Genomic DNA, 21,961 nt, shown 5'->3' on the forward strand with positions numbered 1-21,961 from the left:
GTGATTACACTGAACATTTTGCCACTACAGCACTTACAATGCAATCCTGAGTGTCTTTGCAACTCTCAGGCAGCAGATTGAAGTTTGCTTTCCATTTAAAGGGTACTTTTTGACAGGTGGACACTGAATTCCCTGTTCATAGTACAAGCAGACACTCAGGATGGATCATAAGACCATCACAATTAAGTGTCTGCCCTGAATTACAACTTCACTAAAGCCAGGCATGGGTAGTATTCCATCTATAATTCCATTATGAGATCCACAATTCCTCCTAACTTAGCTACTTTTGAAATCCTCATTATTTTTCTATAAACACCCTTTTCTTTCCACATCAGTATTTTGATCAGCACAAATATTGACTGAAGTAGTTCATCTACACAGTAAGTAATTCCTGTAGGTAACACTTCCTTTCCAATACAACAATGGAAAAGGAAGACATCTGCTAGTATTAGGGGTTAGAAGAATGTCCTTAAAAAACTGTATTTTCTAAAGAACAGGTTAACAATGAACACACAAGGCCCTGTTCTTATTTAAAATGTTAATATGGATGCAAGATTAACTCTGATACTCCATGAGGAGTCAACAAAGCAGCTTCAGCTCTCAGCCTTTTCACATGAAAGTCATAAGAGTATGGAAACATTTCCATGATTTTTGTGAGAAACACTCCTGGCAGTGATATGCCCTTCTCAGCACTGCAGAGCTCCAGACCTGCCCTGGAGAGTTTCCCTTACACAGATGACTCCCCTCACAGCCAGTGCCCCCCATACCTTCTGCTTCTCAGAGTGGTTGCTGGCTTGTTTGGCAGCCTCAGCCAGTAGCTGCTCATACTGTTTGTGCCCCTGGTACTCCCGGACGCGCTTCTCGTGCACCCAGGCGCGCTCCGGCTGGTTGCTGAAGAACTGGACGTGGTATTCCCGGGCACCTGAACAGGAAAACACAGTCAGCAGCTGTATCAACACTGCTCTGCACGTTCAGCTTTCCCCCCTCTTATTGCTCCATTCCTGCAGGTGGATGTATCCAGCTAAAGTGTAGGAACACAATGGGTCTAGATCCAGGACAGTTTCAGGTGGAAGGCGAGTAAACTCTGCCTGCACTGAACACTCCACACTGACCTGAGAAAAGCACAACCCCAGTGAGCACAGGCTCCCCTGCACAGGTGATTTACCAGGTACTAGTTCTGTGCAAGCCAGGACTGTCCTGTTCAGCACACACACAGAACTCACCCCACAAAGGCAGGGCAAAGATACTTTCAATAAAGGAACAGCTACAAACACGTGTCATGCTGTAGCAGAGACTTTCCTCCCTTACCTCTTGTATTAATTTTGGTATGCACGTCGAGCTGTGGATCACAGGACACCATGCAGGGCCACCACGGGTATGTCCCCACCTTGGACCAAACCAGATCGCCAACCTGGAACTTGACATCATGGGGAACTTGTGTTGGAGGGGACGGCAAGAGCTGTTGGACCTGCAGGGAGACACCAGATTAGAGTTACTGGGACTTCTTGTTGTTCTCTCAGGTATCCCTGGGGTTTGATAACCCAAGACAAGAGAAACATTCCTTAGAAACATGCCAGAAAGGAGCTGCACACAGCTGGGATTTACACAACACAGTCACTGACAAACCAAGACACAAAAGAGCAGTCCCCACCACTAGCCCAAAACCATTTCTGCTTCCTAAATTGATGAAGAATGTTGCTTTGGGGATAAAATAAATCAATAAATCCAGTACAACAAGAGATGCATTCAGGCAGCAATGATTAATATGAGTTTCAAAGATCTCATCAGACAAAGGATCAATGGAATAACTAGCCCAAAAAGAGGAACATTCTATAAATTGCCAAAGTGTTAATTGGTGTATGTACTAACCGGGGCTTCCTCCAGCACAGCTTCTTCTCTTGGTCTCTCTGAGAGTGTGCTAAGCCTCTCATTTGGTCTCTAGGAAATGGGTAACAACAAAGAGAAGAAAGGAAAACAAACACAAACAAGGTAAGGGGACAGTAAAACAACAAAAGATAATCGTGAAACCAGGCAGAAAAAATAATTCACTGGAAGGCAACCATGAAACCAGAAAACATGAATATGATTCTCTGTGCCCAATTCAAAATATAGTAACATCACAGTCAAAAAATACCTGTTTTCTCCTACATTATTTACATTACAATCACACCTGTATATAACAATGTTCCCCTGTAACAGGTGACAGAAGAACACACACTCAGGGACAGTAAATCCAAATAACTCTCCACCTGAAATAACACATAACTTCAATGGAGAACTACATGTGAGGATATCCATAGCAATGTGGTGAGTCTCACTGTACACCAGCTATGTGCAAGAACTACAGTACATTAATTATGTTAAATACACAGTATGATCATTGTAAAATCGATGTTAAATTGCATACAGTTGACAAATATGTTTGGAGGATCTGAAGTCCACAACATGGAGCAGATTCAGCCCCGACCAGAAGGTGACACTGTCATGGAGTGGCTGTGACAGCAGGTGTGAGGGGACAGGGGCTGAGACATGGGTGGGTTGGGAACCATCTCATGAACCAGAGCCCACACTTGCTTCTGCTGCAGCAGAGAAGGGTCAGAGGACTCAAAGAGCAGCAAAGGGAGTCAAACACAAGCCATGAGAAACTAATAATGCTGATAATCCACATTGTACCCAGGCCACTCAAAGCACAGACCCCCAGCCAGTCCATGCTGAGCATTCCAGAGAACCAGGGACACAGGGAAACACTGTCCAGAGCAGCTCAGGTCCGGGGTGGCACAGGCAGTGTCTCATCTGGAGATTCTGTACACAACAACCATCTAAGATTGGTAACATTGATATTTCCTGGGCAGAAGCCCCTCCATGCACAGCAGGAAGCCCAGCCCTGATTCCTGCCTTTCCTTCACTACAGGGAGTTAGGGAAACCTTCCCTCTGCCAGGAGAGCCCAGCTGAGCACACAAACTTCCAGGGCTCCACAGAACACAACTAACAAGCAGAGGGGCTTGATCTTAAAACAAGGATTCAGAGCTTAACATTCACCAATATTCTCATAACATTTCCACTTCAGATCAGCCCCTCCAGAATGAGCACTCCCTCAGTCAGCTGGTTTCCACCAAGATTAGTGTCAGAACAAGGAACTACTGCAGAGATCACCTGACTTTCCACAGCCTTGCTGAGTGTAAAGCTGTAAAACAAACCAAAGTTGTACCAAAAGTTGTTTGTTCCCAAGTCACAAGTTTCAAAACATTAAATCTAAAGATGACAAAACTGCACATGATGAACGTACACCAAGATGAAATCATGCAGTGGAAAGCAAAAGGGTGGGAAGACAGACCTGAGACTGCCCCAGCCAACTCATACTGAAAACCACGAGCACAAAACCCTGTTCCTGTCAGAGCACTCTGTGTCTGAAACAGGGGTGGGTAACCTGAAACATTTATTGCCAACAACACCTTTGGAAAGGGAAATGGAGGCCACAAGGAGGACAAGAAACTGAGCTACATTCTGAAACAGCTCAGACCAGCCTGCACTGGGCAACTTCTGACCTGGGCAGATACAGCAACTTCCCCATTCCTGGCACTCACCAGCCTCTCTGCCATCCTCACAAACTGGGAGAGGCAGAAACCAGCACCACAGAGCACACAGGAACAAGCAAGATAAAAGGAAACAGAAGTACTGAAGCAGATTGTAAAACTGAAAGAAAAAGAATGAGAGACCACAGAGGTGACCTGGGTCTTTGCTTCCTGGAATCTGAGTTACCACCACCTGATGGACATCCCCCGGATATGCACAATGTGGTACAAAACCTGACAGAAAGAGGAACAGACAGCAACACTGAACCTTCCTGCTGAGTCAGCTGCTATTTCTCATTCCCCTGCTGTTTTAGAATATTCATTTTTAGAGGTTCTACCTATGCTACACAGTTCTTGGGTTTGGACATCACAATACTAGAGTATCTTTCAAAGATTAAACATTTCAGTGCTGAATACCTCAAGTAACTTGACTTTTCACTGAATAATCCAGCACTATTTTGAGAGGCAATTTTAGCAATGTGTGTGCTTTTGTTCTATCTTCAACACTGGCCACAGTGCAGCAAACTCTAAACATGCTAAAACATTAAATAATATTTGGAAAATAATATATAACCTTTTCTAACATTTATTTTTCATACGCAGCCTTTTACCCAACACTGTGCTGTCCTACAAACACAGCTCCTGGCAGCCTCATCTGGAGGATGTGACGAGTAGCTGAAGCCTCAGAACAAGGACAAGCCCTTGTTCCAAACCGGACTCCATGTGCAACACCAGGAGTAGAGATGGCTGAAATCAGCATTCCACTTACATTTTGCTCCTCTGGTTCTAGTTTTGGAATTTTGTGCGACTTGCGCTCTTCCGACCGGGAAGAGTCGTGCTTGCTACTTTTTTTCCTTTTCTCTTTCCTCCCTTCATGTTTTGCCTTAGCGTATTCCCTGGCTTGGACTTCGTTCAACAGGTCCCCACACAGGGAGGACTCAAACAATTCCCTGCCGTTCTGGATAGTTTTGGTTATTTTGAGTTTGATCTCTGGTGAGCCAGTCTTCTTTGGAATCCCCGCCTGTGGAGCTGAAGCAGGTGGTGGAGGAGGCGGCTGGGGAGGGGAAGGTTTCTCCAGAACTTCGTGTGGCCTCGTGTTAGAGTTCTCCACCTGGTAATACTCCGGGGGACTGAAGTTCCTGCCTGTGCCAAAGCCATTGGCCGAGCCGTTGGGATACTGAGCGTAGGTCTGGTATTTGGCCTGGGGTTCGTACATGCCGATGGCCGGGGGGTACCCGTTGGTGATGGGGGGCAGCTCCTCGGCCGGGGGGTACTGGAAGCTTTGCTGCAGCGCCGGCTCGTACGGCGTCCGGGCCCCATCCTCGGCAATGTCACTGCTGCCATCAAAGGCCTCCTCTTGGCGGATGTTGGCCGAGTCAATGAGTTGAGGTGGTTGCTGAATTGTGTTTCCCATGATCCCTTGCATGAAAGAGAAAGAGAAATCCATTGTTCTGCTCCAGCATCCTTAGCTTTCCCTTTTTCTCATAGGGCCTAGAGGCAGGGGAAGGGAAATAAGAAGTCAGTGTAAATTAAAAAACAATAATTAAGCAAATTAAACTGTTGAGGAAGAAAAGGATCTTAAGACCAATTTCCCCCTCTCCATTCAGCAGCCACTCTCACACGGATTGAGAGGACTGGTGTTACCAAGCTTTTAAAAAGGGCTAACGGCACATCTTCCACATGACCACTTCCCTCTTTTCCAAGACATTTAAAGAAATATCAGAAGCAGCTTTGAGTGCTTAAAAACTGAGCCTGAGAATTACAAACTCAGAATAATGGTGCCAAAATCCCACCACTTTCTAGTTCTGCACTAGGAAGGGTTATTCCAACCCAAAGCAGCTGGACAGCACTTTCACCCTCCAGCTCACAGAAGACAGAGAGTTCTCTTTACATCACAAACTGCCTGAGCCAGAAACACCACAGAAAGACCCTCAAACAACAGAGGGTCTTCTCCTCCTCCCTCCCCAACTCCTTGCCAAAATTCGAGACATAAGCAGCCTTCAGACCAGCAGAGCTCTGAGCCATGGGCTGCTCTGACAATGGCACAATGAAAGCAAGTGGGTCACTCCACCTCAGCTGCTGGGAAACCACTTCATGCCCTGCAGCAGCCTCAGATGGGGCTTCCCAACCTCTTCCCTCCCCAAAAGAGCAGAGTAGAATTTGCATGCACTGGTTCTCACCAGCTACATGAGGAGGGTTATTCTCCTTTCCCTCCCACCTTATTTTAATATGAAGCATCCTGTGGTTCTGAGCCTCAGCACCAACAGAGAGTTGGACTTGATGATCCTTGTGGGTGCCTTTCAACTCAGAATAGTCTGTGATTCTGTGTGACCTCCAAACCCTGAGGTGACTTATGAGATGCCAGCTGAGCACTGGCACACACACCTTCAACTTTACAGTGCACATTAAAACACCAAAATCAGGCTAAATCAAAGTTATACTTCCACAACTCAACTGCTGGCTCAGGAAAGCTTTGGCATTCACCAAAGCAGCTCAATGTTCAACAAGAAGGAACACACAGTGACCTGACCTGCAGGTAAGAAACACCTGCTTGCTTCCCACAAGGTCAGTTCAGCCCTTTCAAAGCAAACACAGCCCCATGGTATTTGTTCTGCCCGTGTGGGCACACAGCAGGGTTACTGTGCCCTCTTGGTCTGGGTTTGAAATGACATTAATGCATCCCACAGAACTTCTCCTAACAGGAATCTCCATAAATCCCTGCCCACGTGGAACTCTCACCCTCCCAAAGCCACACACCTCAGTATCTCAGCTAAAAGCTTTCCAACCACTGAGAACTTCCCTTCTCAGAGACTGCAAAAAGCAAATGAAATTACAACAGGAACAAGAACTTGATCAGATTTGTGATGGATATTTTGGGGCTTTCATGTTCATATTAAACTGATGTTTGTGTTTATCTTCACTGCCCTGTGACATCAACCAGGGGCACATTTATCACTTAATTTGTAATTAAGAGAGTCCCACTAAAGCATAATAACCACAACAGCAGCAGAATTCACTCACTGCAGGAACTTTCAAACCTCAGGGTTGTGAAACCAGACCTTCCTCCACAGCTCTGCACATCAGCCACCAAACCAACAGAGCTGTCCCTGCCAGAGGATGTGGATCTCAGGGGCAGCACGTGGGATTGCACAGCAAGGTCAAAAACCCCAAACCACCCCCATTCTGGGAAGGGGAAGTGGAACTGTTTGTACTATTTACCACCAAATTGTTACTTTGCATCTGCCAAACCAAAGAGCAAACAGCAGATTTCCCACCAGGCTTTATTTTTAACTAAACTCAGGTTCAATTCTTTTTTTTTTCATTTCTGAATACTCATTAAAAAATCTTATCCTGAGAAGCTGCAACAGCACTCCAGGCACATCCATGGCAGGAAGGGGAGAGTCCCAGCTGCCAGTGCAGCTCCCACAGACACTGGATGGCTGTCAATGCACTTTCTTTTACTATGTGACAAAAGTGTGGATTAATGAAGTTCAGAACACTCTGTTTACACTGGGCTTAGACACCACCAGTTAAAGAATATAGTTCTAACTGTTTTCTTTTTCATTCCTTCTGGAGCTCACCTGTGTCACTCAGTCTGGCCTGCCCAGAGAGGGGGTGGATTCCCCATCCCTGGAGGTTTTTCAGCTGAGCTTGGCCGTGGCACTGAGTGCCATGATCTGGTAAAGGGACTGGAGTTGGACCAAGGGTTGGACTTGATGATCTCAGAGGTCCAACCCAATCCATCCTGTGATTCTGTGATCCCAAATTCATGGGTAACTCCGTGAGCAGGTGGGAACCAACCACAGCCCCACTGAGCTGCTCTCAGCAGCCCCAGAGCACCCAGGCCACTCTCCTCCCACAGCTCTGACATCACCCAGAGCTTCTTCCTGCCCAGTCTCTCGCTGTCATCACTGTTAACACACCCAGCCCTCCCCACCCTCCTGCCTGCCCAAAACTCTGCATCAGAGCAGCTCTTTCCAGATGCTGCCCAGAGAAGTGGCATCTGGGCAGTGTTACAGTGAGGACAGGCCCTGTGGTGACCCAAAGAACAGAACACAGTGAGGAATGCTGAGCTCACAGGAACCCCACCAACCAAACCCAGGGAGGGATGGCCTTGTATAAATCCCTCTCAAGCATTAACTCCCTGAAGGGAAGTTCTGGCCAGGTGGGGGTTGGTCTCTTCTCCCAGGCACTCAGCAATAGGACAAGGGGGCACGATGGGCTCAAGCTCTGCCAGGGGAAATTGAAGTTGGAGATCAGGACAAAATTCTTTGCAGAGAGAGTGCTCAGGCATTGGAATGGGCTGCCCAGAGAGGGGGTGGATTCCCCATCCCTGGAGGTTTTTCAGCTGAGCTTGGCCATGGCACTGAGTGCCATGATCTGGTAAAGGGACTGGAGTTGGACCAAGGGTTGGACTCGATGATCTCTGAGGTCTTTTCCATCCCAATCCATTCTGTGATTCTGTGGATGTGGCACAGAGGGAGAATCCACCATGTCTTGATCCAACCCCACTGTGATCACCAGCCCAGGGCACGGAGTGATCACAGTGGGGTTGGATCAAGGGTTGGACTTGATGATCTTGAAGGACTTTTCCAACCCAATCCATTCTATGATTAACCCAGAGAACACCCCATTGTCAGTGAAGAGCTCTCTCTGCAGCAGAGCACCCAAATCCCAGGGGAACAGGATTTCCAGCTGATCTTGCACAAAGGTATTCCAGAATAAACTCTTCTCACTGCACCAGCAATTGCTCTATTAACCCACAGCATCAGCCTCCTGTGAGCTGTACAATTTGACTTCCAAACATGAGCCGTAACAGATTCTGGACTGCTACAATACTAGAGCTCCACAGATAAAGAAACAGTTTCATTATTTCAAGGTTTATAGGAAAGGGATACTTCATAGCAGCTGGAAACGACATGAAATCAACAATGAAACATGAAATCAACAATGAAACAACCTGAAATCAACAATGAAACAACCTGAAACCAAAACCTTCAAACACTGCAACTGAATTTCCTAATGAGAGAAACAGTTTCTTCTTTAAAACTGCCTGTCCTTTCCCAGGGCTGACAGGGACACAAGACTGTTTACAAACACTGAGACTCTACACAGGGAAGTTGTTTTGGTAAATGTTTTCCTGTTGCCCATGTAGGAGTTACAACTCAAAGGAAAAGGTAAAATAAATTAAAAATATAAGCAGTACAAGATGATGCAGGCCACCCAACTAGAGCTCTTTCTTAAGTGAACACTGCTGGTTCAGTTCCCATCCTGAGATTCTGAGCTTGACTGAGCACAACTCAAAAAATCAGTTCCACCTCCAACAGTGAGTGCTCAGTCACGGGATGTTTCACAGAAATTATGGATCCTCTGGGTTCACATTTTCACCAACAACTGCACCCACCTAAAGCGAGTTTTAGCATGAGAATTTTGCAACTTTGCTCTCAGAAAACAAACGTGTAGTTCTCAAACCTCACTCTGATGCTGCAGGAGACAAAATAACAACTGACCTCAGATTATTGAACAAGTCCAGCCCCATCAATCACAGCTTTTCTTCCTCCCAGCGAGGGAGCTCTGTAGGTCTGGCTGCAGCCACAGTGGGGACAGACACAGCAGCTACTGATAAAAGCCTTCAAACCTTTTTTCACCCTTTACTGTTGACAATCCTGACGTGGGGTTGGTGCAGTCAGAGGCAGGTGTTTTATAGATGGCAAGAGACAGGCCGTGGCTTGCTGGGTGCCTGAGGAGCTGGAGCTCTGCTGTGAGTCAGCCCCGTGTGCTCAGAGCGCTGTCACTGCCTCAGCACCGAGCTGGGCTTTCTATCAACAGGCTCCCAAAGTTCCAGGACACCTTTGTGTACAAACCCCAACACAGGTTCCATCCACACAGCCCTAAATCAGAGGTCCAAACCTCTGCTCACATTCCACCACCTCTCCTTACCCCACAGATGTTCACTGCTACTTGCTGTGCAGTTTCACTCCCAGTGTATCCAATCTGCACCCAATCCAGGCTGCACCTGCTCTCAGTGGCTGTTCACTCCTGTAGGTGTTTGACTGACAGACAGACAGAGCTGCCTGGCTGGACAGGCCAGGCTGGGCAGGTGTTTGAAGTGATGCAACCATTCCTGCCCTCTGAAAACCTTAAGCCTGCAGTGGAATAGAATCAATTGGGTTGGAAAAGACCTTCAAGATCATCAAGTCCAACCCTTGGTCCAACTCCAGTCCCTTTACCAGATCATGGCACTCAGTGCCACGGCCAAGCTCAGCTGAAAAACCTCCAGGGATGGGGAATCCACCCCCTCTCTGGGCAGCCCATTCCAATCCCTGAGCACTCTCTCTGCAAAGAATTTCTTTCTGCTCTCCAACTTCAATTTCCCCTGGCAGAGCTTGAGCCCATCGTGCCCCCTTGTCCTATTGCTGAGTGCCTGGGAGAAGAGACCAACCCCCACCTGGCCAGAACTTCCCTTCAGGCAGTTCCAGACAGTGCTGAGGTCACCTCTGAGCCTCCTCTTCTCCAGGCTGAACACCCCCAGCCTCTCCCCACAGGACTTACACACCTCTGGCACTTCACTCCTGCCCAGAGCTGAGCATTTCCACTGCTCCTGTCACACCAAACATCACCCAGAGGGACACCATTATCACCTGGAAGAGCATCCTGGAGTGCCAGAGTTGTGTGAGCTGCAGACAGAAACAAAACAACTGTTCCTGCTGTTCCCTGGGCCCAGTCTGTGCCATCTGCTTTGCCCTGTTCTGCCCTGCATGTCCTTAGCAAAGCCCACAGGCAAAGCCCTTATTTACACATGTCAAGACAATGCCAAGTTTTCACTTCCATGGGATTCCTTAACAGGAAAGCTGCAGCCTGTGGATTTCTCCTGACTCCAGCTGCACTGAGCTGTCCCTCTTGGCAGACACTGGTGGTGAATCAGAGGCCTCTTGACAAACTTTAAAGCACAAGGTGAGGCTCCTTCCCTGTGCACCTTCGTAAAGGTGGTTTGTGTTTAGGTTCTGAATGCCAGAAGAAACAGTCACGGCTGTAACTGGGTCTGATAAGGCCACTTTGAAGGAGTTTCCCACGGTGCCATGGAAAGAACCAACTTGGCCAGCAGAGAAAAGGGGTTTGTCTGGAAAAGGAGTTTAGAGACTCCTTTGGTTTGAGAGCCACTGGATTCAAACGGGAAACGTGGAGCAAAATCTTTGGTTCTTCAGGGAAATCTTGGGCTGATACTGACACGAAACAACCACAAGGCAGATCTCTGGAAATACCAAACACTGTAATGTTCTGACAGGCTCTCACATATCACAGCCAGAGCAAGAACCACAACGTGTCTCATGTGAATCACCTCAAACTCAGGCAAATCTGCTGAACTGAAAAATGTAAAATAATTGTTTGTATTAAAACAAAACATACAGTCTGTGACCATCATCCTCCACTCTTACCCCACACCTTCACAGAGCATGCATTTTGGAGCAAAGTATTTTCAACCAGTTCATTAAAACATTTAATAAAATAAAATCTCACCACCAACGCATTCATTGTGCATCTCAGTGAAAGGCCAATGGGAGACCTAAACAGTCATCAAAACAATCTACAATTTTTCCTTCAACTGTGATTTCTGGCTGCTTTATATTGTTCTTTGGGTTGGTTGGTGTACACACAACTATGTTATCATTGAGGTTTTTTGTTTGTTTGTGTTTTTTTAACAAATCCCCCTGAAACGAAGGAGGGCATCGACCTCCAAACAGAAAGCAGAGCGAGACCACAACGAAGCGCCGCACAAGGCAAAAAAATACCCCCAAAACAACACCCGAGCAACAACAACAACAACCCCTTCGATGATCAATCACAGTGGAGTTGGATCAACAGTTGGACTTGACGATCTCGGAGGTCTCTTCCAACCCAGTTCATTCCATAATCCGCGAACGGTAAAACCCCTTTTCGCGGAGCGCGGGAGGCCGCGGTGACACCGACGGCTCCGTATGGGTGAAACCGGGAGTTTCGGAGCGGGGGGCCCGCGGAACCCGGGGCTTTGCGGGGCCCTCCCGGGGCTGTGCCGTGCCCTGCCCGGGGCTTCGCGGGGCCCTCCCGGGGCTGTGCCGTGCCCTGCCCGGGGCTTCGCGGGGCCCTCCCGGGGCTTCGCGGGGCCCTCCCGGGGCTGTGCCGTGCCCTGCCCGGGGCTTCGCGGGGCCCTCCCGGGGCTGTGCCGTGCCCTGCCCGGGGCTTCGCGGGGCCCTCCCGGGGCTGTGCCGTGCCCTGCCCGGGGTTTCGCGGGGCCCTCCCGGGGCTGTGCCGTGCCCTGCCCGGGGCCCGGCCCGGCCCCGCCGCCGCTCCCGCAATAACATGGCGGCCGCGGCCCCTCCGCCCCGGCCCCGCCGCGCTCACCTTCAGTCACTTCCATTCTCACGGCCCCGCCGCGTCCGCCCGGCCCCGCGCAGACAAAAGGCGGCGGCGGGGCCTCCACCTCCTCCACCACCTCCACCTCTTCTTCTTCTCCTTCCTCCTCCTTCTCCTCCTGCCGCACCAGCGAAGGCCGCGGCGGAGCCCCGGCCTCGATTTCCGCGCCCCCGCCGCTGGCGCCGGGCCCCGCCCCGGGGGGGAGGGAGGGAGGGACGGAAGGAGCGAGGCCCGCCCGCCCCCAGCGCCCGGCGCGGCCGAGGGAGGCGCTGGCCCGGCGGGCCGCGGCCGAGGGAAGGAGGGAGGGAGGGATGGAGGGATGGAAGGAGGGCGGCGCTGGCGGCGGCGGGGCGGGCGGGACGTGGAGCGGCCGTGCCCGGTGTCGGCCCCGCCGAGCGGCCTCCGCCTCCGCCCCCCGCCGCCGCCGCCGCACCGCGCAGCCGCACCGCGCATGCGCCGCCCGCTCCCCGCCCCGCCATTGGGCGGCACCCGCCGCGAGGCATCACGGGAGATGTAGTTCTGTGAATGGCCCCGGGGGTGGCGATGGAGGGCGGGGAAGAGACGGATGTGCCCCCAGGGATGGGGATCCAAGCGGCGTGGAACGCGAGGGGATACCGGGCAGGGGCCGCAGGGTTGGTCTGCAGCGTCTCCCTGATGAGGAGAGACGGCAGGAGCTGGGCCTGGTTAGGCTGGGGAAGGCTGGGAGGGGATCCATCAATCCATGTACGTATCCCATCAATCCACACAGTTACATCAATCCACACACAAATTTTATCAATCCACACGAATATTCATCAATCGACACGCAAATTTCATGAATCCACACGAATATTTATCAATCCACACGAATATTCATCAATCCATACACAAATTTTACCAATCCACACGAATATTCATCAATCCACACACATATTTTATGAATCCTGTGTTTCCATGTCCATGAGTTAGAACTGAAACCCCTCCCCAGAGTCAGGCAGGATATTTGGGTGACTCTGAACACTCTGAGGGCTGCCCTGATCTCTGAATTTCCTTTTAATCAAACCTGTCACAGCTCCAGGCCTGTAATCCAGACAGAATTTTTGGTTTATTTCTCACAGCTCAGCCTCTGTCCTAAACAAGGGTTTATTTCTTATATGAATAAAGGGTTAAATTCCTCTTTGTCTAAAGCTCTGCACGGTTAAGAGAACTGACAGACTAAGGTACAAACTAAAATAAAAAAATAATATAAAATACAAAGTGAGTGCAAGTCTGATTAAAAATTAGTAAAGATTTTTTGGAGAAGGGATAACAACCATTTTCTTGAGGGGTCTCTGGATCACAGGGACAAACCAAATCCAAGCCAGATCCAAACCCAAACCAAACCTGAACCAAACCCAAACCAAACCTGAACCAAACCCAAACCAAACCTGAACCAAACCTGAACCAAACCCGAACCAAACCTGAACCCAAACCCGAACCAAACCCGAACCAAACCCAAACCAAACCCGAACCAAACCTGAACCAAACCTCAACCAAACCCGAACCAAACCCGAACCAAACCCAAACCAAATCCAAACCCAACCTGAACCCAAACCCTCCCCAGACCCTCCCCACACTCTCCGGTCCTGCTTTACTCGAACCTTCCCACCCTTCCCCGCAGGCCGAGCCCACCCAGCACAGGCCACGGTCACGTCATCGCCTCCATCACCTCCGTGACGTCACGCCCGCCCCATCCGCCGCTCGATGACGTCACGCCCCGCACCCGTGACGTCACGCCCCGCCGCCTCCTCGTGGCCAATCAGTGGCTTTCCCTGAGGGTCAAGCCCCGCCCCTTCCCCGCTTCTATTGGGCGAGCCTCGGGGAGGGCAGCGGCGCTGCGTTCTGATTGGCTGGCGCCGTGGAGTGACCGGAGAGGGAACCACAGAGAGCGGCGACGGGGCCAGAGCGGCGCGCGCGGGGCACGACGGGCCGGGCCGGGCCGGGGGAGGACCAAGGAGAGGGCACCGGCACCGGCACCGGTACCGGGACCACTGAGCCCGGCATTACCGGCCCCAGCCAGGGTCAGCGCGGCCGGGCCGGCCCCGTCCCGACGCTCCCGTCGCTCCCGGCAGCGGGACGGGGATGGGTCCGGCCGGGCCCCGGCGCCCCGCGGCGCCCCCAGGCCGCTGCCGGCCGTGAGGAGGGTCCCGGTGCCCCCCGGTCCGGCCCAGCGCCATGGCCTGTGGCTGCCACTCGCTCCTGGCCGTGGCCAGGGCCAGGTAAGCCCCGCGGCGCCTCCCGGCGTGGGGTGAAACTCTTGGGGGTGTTTTTGTTTGCAGCTGGCACGGTTTGTTCCGTTCCGCCGGTAAAGGCGCTCCCGGGAGGCGCTGTGGGGTCGTGGGTTATTCCCACCAGGGGAAGGGGTGTCAGTGCAGAGGAGTTCCCAGCGTTTCACGCGGTGCTGAAGGATCCCAGGCACTCAGCAATAGGACAAGGGGGCACGATGGGCTCAAGCTCTGCCAGGGGAAATTGAAGTTGGAGAGCAGAAAAAAATTCTTTGCAGAGAGAGTGCTCAGGGATTGGAATGGGCTGCCCAGAGAGGGGGTGGATTCCCCATCCCTGGAGGTTTTTAAGATGACACTGGACGTGGCACTGAGTGAGAATCCACCACATCTTGATCCAACCCCACTGTGATCACCAGCCCAGGGCACGGAGTGCCAGAGTGATCCCAGTGGGGTTGGATCAAGGGTTGAATTTGATGATCTCAGAGGTCTCTTCCAACCCAAGTGAGAAGAGCAACGAGGCTGGAGAAGGGACTGGAGCACAAGTGCTGGGGGGAGAGGCTGAGGGAGCTGGGGGTGTTCAGCCTGGAGAAGAGGAGGCTCAGAGGTGACCTCAGCACTGTCTGGAACTGCCTGAAGGGAAGTTCTGGCCAGCTGGGGGTTGGTCTCTTCTCCCAGGCACTCAGCAATAGGACAAGGGGGCACGATGGGCTCAAGCTCTGCCAGGGGAAATTGAAGTTGGAGAGCAGAAAGAAATTCTTTGCAGAGAGAGTGCTCAGGGATTGGAATGGGCTGCCCAGAGAGGGGGTGGATTCCCCATCCCTGGAGGGTTTGAAACTGAGCTTGGCTGTGGCACTGAGTGCCATGATCTGGTAAAGGGACTGGAGTTGGACCAAGGGTTGGACTTGATCTCAGAGGTCTTTTCCAACCCAATCCATTCTATAATTCTGTGATTCTGTGGATGTGGCACTGAGGGAGAATCCACCACGTCTTGATCCAACCCCACTGTGATCACCAGCCCAGGGCACTCTGTGCCCTGGGCTGGTGATCACAGTGGGGTTGGATCAAGGGTTGGACTTGATGATCTCAGAGGTCTTTTCCAACCCAACTGATTCTCTGATCTGGTGATCACAGTGGGGTTGGATCAAGGGTTGGACTTGATGATCTCAGAGGTCTTTTCCAACCCAATCCATTCTATGATTCTGTGGTCAGTGCCTGAGCCACACAAAAACAATTCCACGAGGTTAATTTGGCACTGGGAACTCTGATCTGGGGGTGATGCCTCAGTGCTTTGGCCTCACAGAAACACCTCTCCAGTTTCAGGGGCTCCCATCTCCTGGCACACTCCATCCCTTCCCACTCTCCATCCCTCGCTCTGGTCCAGCTGGTGGATTCCCAACTCTCCTGGACTTCCAGAGACTCCCAAACCCCTCCGTGGCTGTTCCATGCCCGCCTGGGCACCGCCCACACCCTGCACACCTCCAGCTGCCTCCAGCTCCGGGGGCAACCCCCGCCCACCCCAAATCCCACGGGCCAAGGAGCCAAACCCACTGGAGCACCCACGGGACACGCCGTGGAGACCCCCACGGGGAAAAGGTCTCTGCGCCAGAGAGCTGTGGATGAGCTGAAGCACTACTGCAATGGGTTCCACCTGCTCTGGATCGACACCAAGGTGGCTGCCAGGATGGTGTGGAGGCTGCTCCACGGGCAGGTGCTCACCAGGAGGGAGAGGCGGAGGGTGAGTGCCACAGCACCAGGCTGAGTGGTGCACTAAGAGGCTTAACAGCTTCTCTGCACACCTTGTGTGCTCCTGGCTGGGTGATAATCTCCGGATGATCTCTGCTGTGCTCTTCTCTGTGCAGCTGCTGAGAACCTGTGCAGATCTCTTCCGGCTGGTTCCTTTCCTGGTGTTTGTCATCGTCCCCTTCATGGAATTTCTCTTGCCTGTGTTCTTGAAGCTCTTCCCTGAAATGCTGCCCTCGACATTTGAGACGGAGTCAAAAAAGGTTTGTGTCCTGTCTGAGGTTGTGGAGTGTTCAAAGCTCCTCAGAGCATTTGGGCAGCTGCTGTGCCCTGCCTGCTGCTGGAAGTGAGGCTCAGCCTCACCCACATGTCTGGGTTAGGCATTTCCAGCTTATTCCTGAGCTGAACAGCAAAGCTGGAAGGTTGTGCTGTTGGGATCAGCAGGAATGTGCACAGCAATTCCATTTCCTACAGCAACCAAAGCCTGGTGCTTCCAGAACTGAAGCCTTATTTAATTTCTTTCCCAGAACCCCCTCCTGCCTGTTTTCCAAGTGGAATTTCTAATTATACTTTATTTCTTGAATGAAGGAGGAAAAGCAGAGGAAGAAGTTAAATGCAAAGCTGGAGTTAGCCAAGTTCCTGCGGGAGACCATTGCAGAGATGGCCAAAAGGAACAAAGCAGACACAGGACAAGGGAAACAATTCTCCTCATACCTGCACCAGGTGGGACAGGCTGTGCTGGGGGTGGCAGCCATGGCACCCACACACCTTTAGTGTGCAGGGTTTGGGCAGAGAACACGGGGTTTGTACTGGGGTTGTGGAGAGGTTGCACTGCACTGAGCTGCCCCAGGTGCTGTTACCTGTGGGTGCCTCCCCCAGGTAACCCCTGCTGACCCCACTGTCAGAGCTGCACTCACAGGAGTTCCCATCCCATCTCAAACCTTTCCAGGGGTCACTACAGAACAGTTCGACTTTTAACTGTATCATCCCATTTCCATCAGAGACAGGAATTCCAGTGTGAGGAACAGGAAGGGGGAAGGGAAGGAAGAGCATTCCCAAAGGGTGATCCTGCTGAGCTTTGGCTTTTGGCCCTTCCTGCAGATCCGTCACAGCGGCCACCGGCCCAGCACGCAGGAGATCGTCCGTTTCTCCAAGCTCTTTGAGGATGAGCTGACCCTGGAGCACCTGGAGAGGCCACAGCTCGTGGCTCTGTGCAAACTGCTGGAGCTGCAGCCCATCGGCACCAACAACCTGCTCCGCTTCCAGCTGCTGCTCCGCCTCAGGAACATCAAGGCAGATGATGAGGTGAGTCTGAAAAGGCACATATGAGCTGCCTGGTGGGGTGTGGGCCCTCAGGGTCTGCCCTCCGAGCCACTGCTGGCTTTGCATGAGTGTCCCTGCCCTCACTCCGACCTCAGGGGTGCAGTTGAATATTGATGGGAGTCAGATCCTCCCCATGAGAGACTCCAGAAGAAAACAGAATGGGAGTTCATCTCCCTGCACCCTTGCAGCCTTTGGGGAACCCTAACAAAGGTGGCACTGCAGATATTGCCACTGTTTAAAACATTTCATTCTGGAGCCATTGTTAACTTGTAAAAAAGGGGAGGTTGCAGTTCTGGAGTGAATATTGCATGGAAACAGCAGATTTTAAACAACTGAATTCAGTAGGAGTCTATTTTAGTGTAGAAAGTGGCTGGATTTATTTAGCCTGGAGAAGGCCAAAGGAAAATCCCCTTGTGGTTTGCAGCTTCATAGTGGGGTTATTTAGAAAATGGCACCAGACTTAGAGGTGCAGATTGCAGGGGTGAAGGGAATGGCCATAAGTTGCAGCAAGGAAAACTCCAACATGATAACAAAAAAAATTATAATCAGTGAGTGTGTAAACAGTAGAATAAGTTGTCTGGGGGTTGTAAAATCTCCATCCTTAGAGAGGCTCAAAGCACAGATGGAAAATGCTGAGCCATTTTGAGCAGGAGCTTGGACTGCAGACCTCCAGAAATCCCTTCAGGTGTATCAGGGGGCTTGGCTTACCCCGTGCCTGGATAGGAAGGTGCCTGTTCCTTGCAGATGATCGCCAAGGAGGGGGTCGGTGTGCTGAGCGTGTCGGAGCTGCAGAGCGCCTGCAGGGCCCGGGGCATGCGCTCCCTGGGGCTCTCTGAGGAGCAGCTGAAGGAGCAGCTGGGGCAGGTGAGTGTGCCCTGGCCTGGGCTGGTGGGACAGGGTTCCTCTGAGGGCAGGTGCCAGGCAGTGGTCAGGTACAGCAGGCACAGCTTCCTGAGTTTGAGGTGGATCCTCACCTGCAGAGCTGAGGCATGAAGTGCACAGATTATGTCATAGACTAAAGAGGACACCAAGAAGCACCAGGACCAGGCAGAGGCAAGGTGAAATGAGGGGAGTGAAAGGTTTTTAAGCTTCTCAAGGAGCAAAGTCTTCCAGTAGAGACATTGCTAGTCTTTACAAGCATCCAGACAGCTTAGAGACACTGCTGTGGGTGCTGTGTTTCAGGTAAGCTGTAGGTAATTCCAAGTGCTTGGCTGTTTGTCAGTGGGGATGTTGGTACCTCCCTACTGCTAGAAACTTCCTCTCTAAGGTCTATTCCATACAGTATTCCTAACTCTTCAGAACCATTTGTTCTCATTATGGTAACTTAAAATTGTGTTAGACAAACTCAAGATTCTTTTAAGGACAAAGAGTGCTGCATAAGTAAGTACACAGGTAGAGCAATATGATGCAACTTTCTGGTTTCTTCTGACAGTGGCTGGATCTGCATTTAAAGGAGAACGTTCCCTCTTCTCTGCTCCTGCTTTCTCGTGCCTTGTACTTAGTAGACATAAAGCCACAATCTGTTCCTGGTCCCCAGAACAAGGTGAGTTGTTTGAATAAAACTTTCAGGTTAATAGTTCAACCATTACCAATTACAGAAAAGAAGGACTATGACAGGAATCTTGTTCTTTGATCCTACAAGTGGACTGAAGTCAGGACTCTGTGTTCTTCCCCAGACAGGTGAAGCTGCTGCAGTGATGACATCCATGCTTGAGAGTCGGGAGACCCTCCTGGATCCTGCTCCAGTTGTACAGGGAAGGAAGGTTAGAAAACAGCAGTCTGCAAGTTAGCAGATGTGTATAGTGCTGAAATAATTGAGATCTGAGAGTGAACAAACCTTTCCAAAGGTAGACAAAACCAATGTTTGACACCATGGCACAGAGCACGAGCAGTGTCTGTCTTGTTTTTCCCTCAAGAGCCTCACAGTTGCATGTCCTGACTTAGGAGACGAGGGAAGGGAACAGGGATCTGCTGTGACACAACTGGACCCATTGCTGGGTACAGCTGGTTATTCAGTGCCATGGTACTGGCTTCCAGCCAAGCAGCACTCATGAGCTTCTAGTTTGGTTTAGAACTCAACCCAGGTGCATTTAGCTCAGAAAAGACAGGTAAAAGAGGCTTGTTTTCAGTTATCCTACTGAATTTGGGCTCAATTGCATGGGAAAAAAAGATCCAAAATATCTGGAGTAAGAAAGCCAGAGCATATGGTTCTCAGCATCAGGCTGCAGTGAGTTCCTCAGATTAGTCCCAGCAGATAAAATCAGGAATTAGAGAATATGGTATCAACTGCCAGAAATATTTCCACATACTTAAATTGTGCTGGGGAAACAATGGGAATGCCAACACAGCTTTCACAGAGTGTGCAGGGAACAGCCTGACTCAGAAGTGAGAAGGGGCTCTATGGGATCTAGCCCTTTCCAAGAGGGTTGTGTGACTTAGAGCTGCCTTTTTCTTGAAGGATGAAGAGTTTGTGTCCCAGCCAACAGAGAAATTGCCAGTCTCAGAAGTGTCAGTGAAGCCTCCCCCACAAGAGGTGAGCTTGTGAGAATCATTAGACCTTCCAAAGGAGATTGTTCTTCACACAACTCACAACCAAACTGTGGAAGTTTGTGCTACAAGATGTGAATGTTGAGTTCCAGGAGCAGCTGGAGAAACTGCACAAGAACTGAGTCTGTATCTGTAAAAATATTTCTGCTGTGATTGTCTTTCTTCTTCCCTTTTTTTTCTGTGAATATTTCATTTCAATTTAGCTGCTTATGTGCACATCTTGGATGCTGCTTAAGGAAAGTTGGGAGTCCAGATGGACTTTTATCTCCTTTAACCTGAAAAACTTTGGTCTTCATCAGCTGTTCTCCCCAGAGCAGCTTCCCATGGTAAATGGGAAGACACCTTCAGAAGAGATTTTGAAGTTCAAGAAACATTTGTACTGCCTAAAATCTTTCCCTTTCTCTTGCCCCTAGACCAAATTGGAAGCATCCCAGAGCAGCAAGGCTGGTGCCAACGGAGCCTAACCCAGAGTCAGCACTGGGAGGAAACAGCTTCCATCTCCACACCTCCAGCAAAGGGAACAGGGATTTCCCAGGAGTCTGCTCTACATAACAAGGCATCAGCCCTCAGGGGCCTCCCTATCTGTCCCAAGCTTATTAGCAACTAGACCAGTGCTGTCTGGACAGCCCCAGCTTCTCCTTTGTACTGGATCCCTCTCCCTGCCACTCTAACTTATGGTGTAAATATGTTAATAACGGTGCTGCTGTCTGTGCTGTTCCTGAGCTGGTGTTTGTGCTCCCAGACCTTAGCAATGGCAGCTTTTCATGTCAGAACAGCCTGGGCACAGAATGAGCTGGGCTGGGAGTCCAGCAAAGCCTGTTCTGCAGTGTGAAATCCTCTGCAGGAGCATCCCCATGCACCCAGGGCCAGCAGCTTGTCCTGAGCATCACAGCTCAGGCTCTTGGGCCTGGAGAGGGTGGTTTAACCAGTGACAAGCACAGAATGACCTGTGTGGACATTGTATGTCACCATCACATGTGTGCTGAGGAAGATAATCACAGGAAAGGAGGGAGCAGCACTCCCCGGTGCTGTGGTGGAGCTGAACTGCTCAGAAAGGCTTCAGACCTTGCTGGACAAGAGCAGAGCAGTGACAGGAACAGCCTCCACCTGTGAGCATTTGCATTCCCCAGTGAGAGCTGTGCTGGTGCCACACATCGTGACAGAAGCAGACTTGCACTTTCAGGATCCCTCTGGGTCATGTGAGGGAGCAACCTGGGACCTGCACACATTTCCCAAGCCTGAAGACTTAGTTAACACTTACCAGGCTCAGAACTAACACACCAAGTGCTCTCAGACTCACACTTTACAATCCAACTCCTCAGACTCCAGCAAGGACTGAATTTTTGCCAGACTCTCAGAGGATACAGAAAAGCTGTTTTTAGCATTTCTCAGATTTTTTACTCTGTCCTGTGTAAATGCTCAGAAATTACTCACATGGATTTTAAATATGTATATTTGTACTTACTGTAAAATTAGATTTGGTGCTAAGTAGAATGAAATGTCTCTTCCAGAGGTCAGACAGCCTTTAGAACAACCCGACTGAAAAGCCAGTTCTCCACGGTCAGGTGTGAACAGCACTTTAAACCTGTCACTTCTGGCTCCTAGAGCAATGCAGAGCCATCTGTCAGGTGTTCTGTGTCCTCAGCTCTGTACCTGCAACCCCTCCTTGTTCATCCAGCCCGTCCACAATGCTGGGTCTGTGTTTAATAAATGGGAACAAATGTTATTTCAATAAAATAACCTCATTGCTGCAGAGTTACTGTTGCCTCTTAGCACAGCAGGGATGATGCTGGTGGCCACTTGTCGAGCAGAAACCTCATCTCCTTGATAATGTCAGTATTTGGATAGAACATCTACAGAGCCCAGAAAGGCATTTCACCCCAGAGGGCTGGGTACAGGGTTGTTCAGTGAAAGGGTGAGTGATGGGAAATGAAAACACAAGTAATTTCTGGTTTTTGGCTAGAGCATGAGCCTAGGAAGATGGAATGCCTGAGCAGGAAGAGCTGTGCAAGGGGAAATCTCCCTGTTTAAAACACAGAAACCACTCACAGAGCCAGCCCAGTTCACTGTGTATCACACAGGGATGTCACAGACAGGTGGAACATGGGGCTCTGCTCACGTAAGCTGGGAGTAACTGGGGACAG

At 50.6% G+C, this 21,961-nt stretch overlaps 2 protein-coding genes across 5 annotated transcripts in view; one reads left to right on the forward strand and one right to left on the reverse strand.

Annotated features, from left to right (window-relative positions):
- The window catches only part of NSD3 (nuclear receptor binding SET domain protein 3), a 39,711-nt gene extending 27,319 nt beyond the window's left edge, over window positions 1-12,392 (reverse strand). For all 4 annotated transcript variants that reach the window (XM_071579217.1, XM_071579216.1, XM_071579218.1 and 1 more), the window contains exons 1-5: window positions 11,953-12,392; window positions 4,343-5,064; window positions 1,870-1,938; window positions 1,309-1,468; window positions 768-922 (exon numbers count right to left, since the gene is read on the reverse strand). In XM_071579217.1, coding sequence (XP_071435318.1) covers window positions 768-922; window positions 1,309-1,468; window positions 1,870-1,938; window positions 4,343-5,020 — 1,062 coding nt within the window. In that variant the 5' untranslated portion in view covers window positions 5,021-5,064; window positions 11,953-12,392. The remainder of the gene's footprint in view (window positions 1-767; window positions 923-1,308; window positions 1,469-1,869; window positions 1,939-4,342; window positions 5,065-11,952) is intronic.
- Window positions 12,393-13,863: 1,471 nt separating this feature from the next.
- LETM2 (leucine zipper and EF-hand containing transmembrane protein 2) lies at window positions 13,864-21,567 on the forward strand. Its single transcript, XM_071579052.1, has 10 exons — window positions 13,864-14,201; window positions 15,522-15,942; window positions 16,067-16,210; window positions 16,536-16,670; window positions 17,049-17,252; window positions 18,015-18,134; window positions 18,703-18,813; window positions 18,947-19,033; window positions 19,729-19,803; window positions 20,231-21,567. The coding sequence occupies exons 1-10, from the start codon at window positions 14,158-14,160 to the stop codon at window positions 20,279-20,281; spliced, it is 1,392 nt and encodes a 463-aa protein (XP_071435153.1). The 5' UTR covers window positions 13,864-14,157; the 3' UTR covers window positions 20,282-21,567.
- Window positions 21,568-21,961: the final 394 nt, after the last annotated feature.

The sequence above is a fragment of the Pithys albifrons genome, chromosome 29, assembly GCF_047495875.1.
Source record: "Pithys albifrons albifrons isolate INPA30051 chromosome 29, PitAlb_v1, whole genome shotgun sequence".
In the NCBI taxonomy this organism is placed as follows: Eukaryota; Metazoa; Chordata; class Aves; order Passeriformes; family Thamnophilidae; genus Pithys; species Pithys albifrons.

Coding starts and splice junctions, on each gene's coding strand:
- LETM2 (XM_071579052.1), top strand. CDS start 14,158: ATGGCCTGTGGCTGCCACTCGCTCCTGGCCGTGGCCAGGGCCAG. Junction 15,943..16,066: donor CCAGGAGGGAGAGGCGGAGG/GTGAGTGCCACA, acceptor TTCTCTGTGCAG/CTGCTGAGAACCTGTGCAGA. Junction 17,253..18,014: donor ACATCAAGGCAGATGATGAG/GTGAGTCTGAAA, acceptor TGTTCCTTGCAG/ATGATCGCCAAGGAGGGGGT.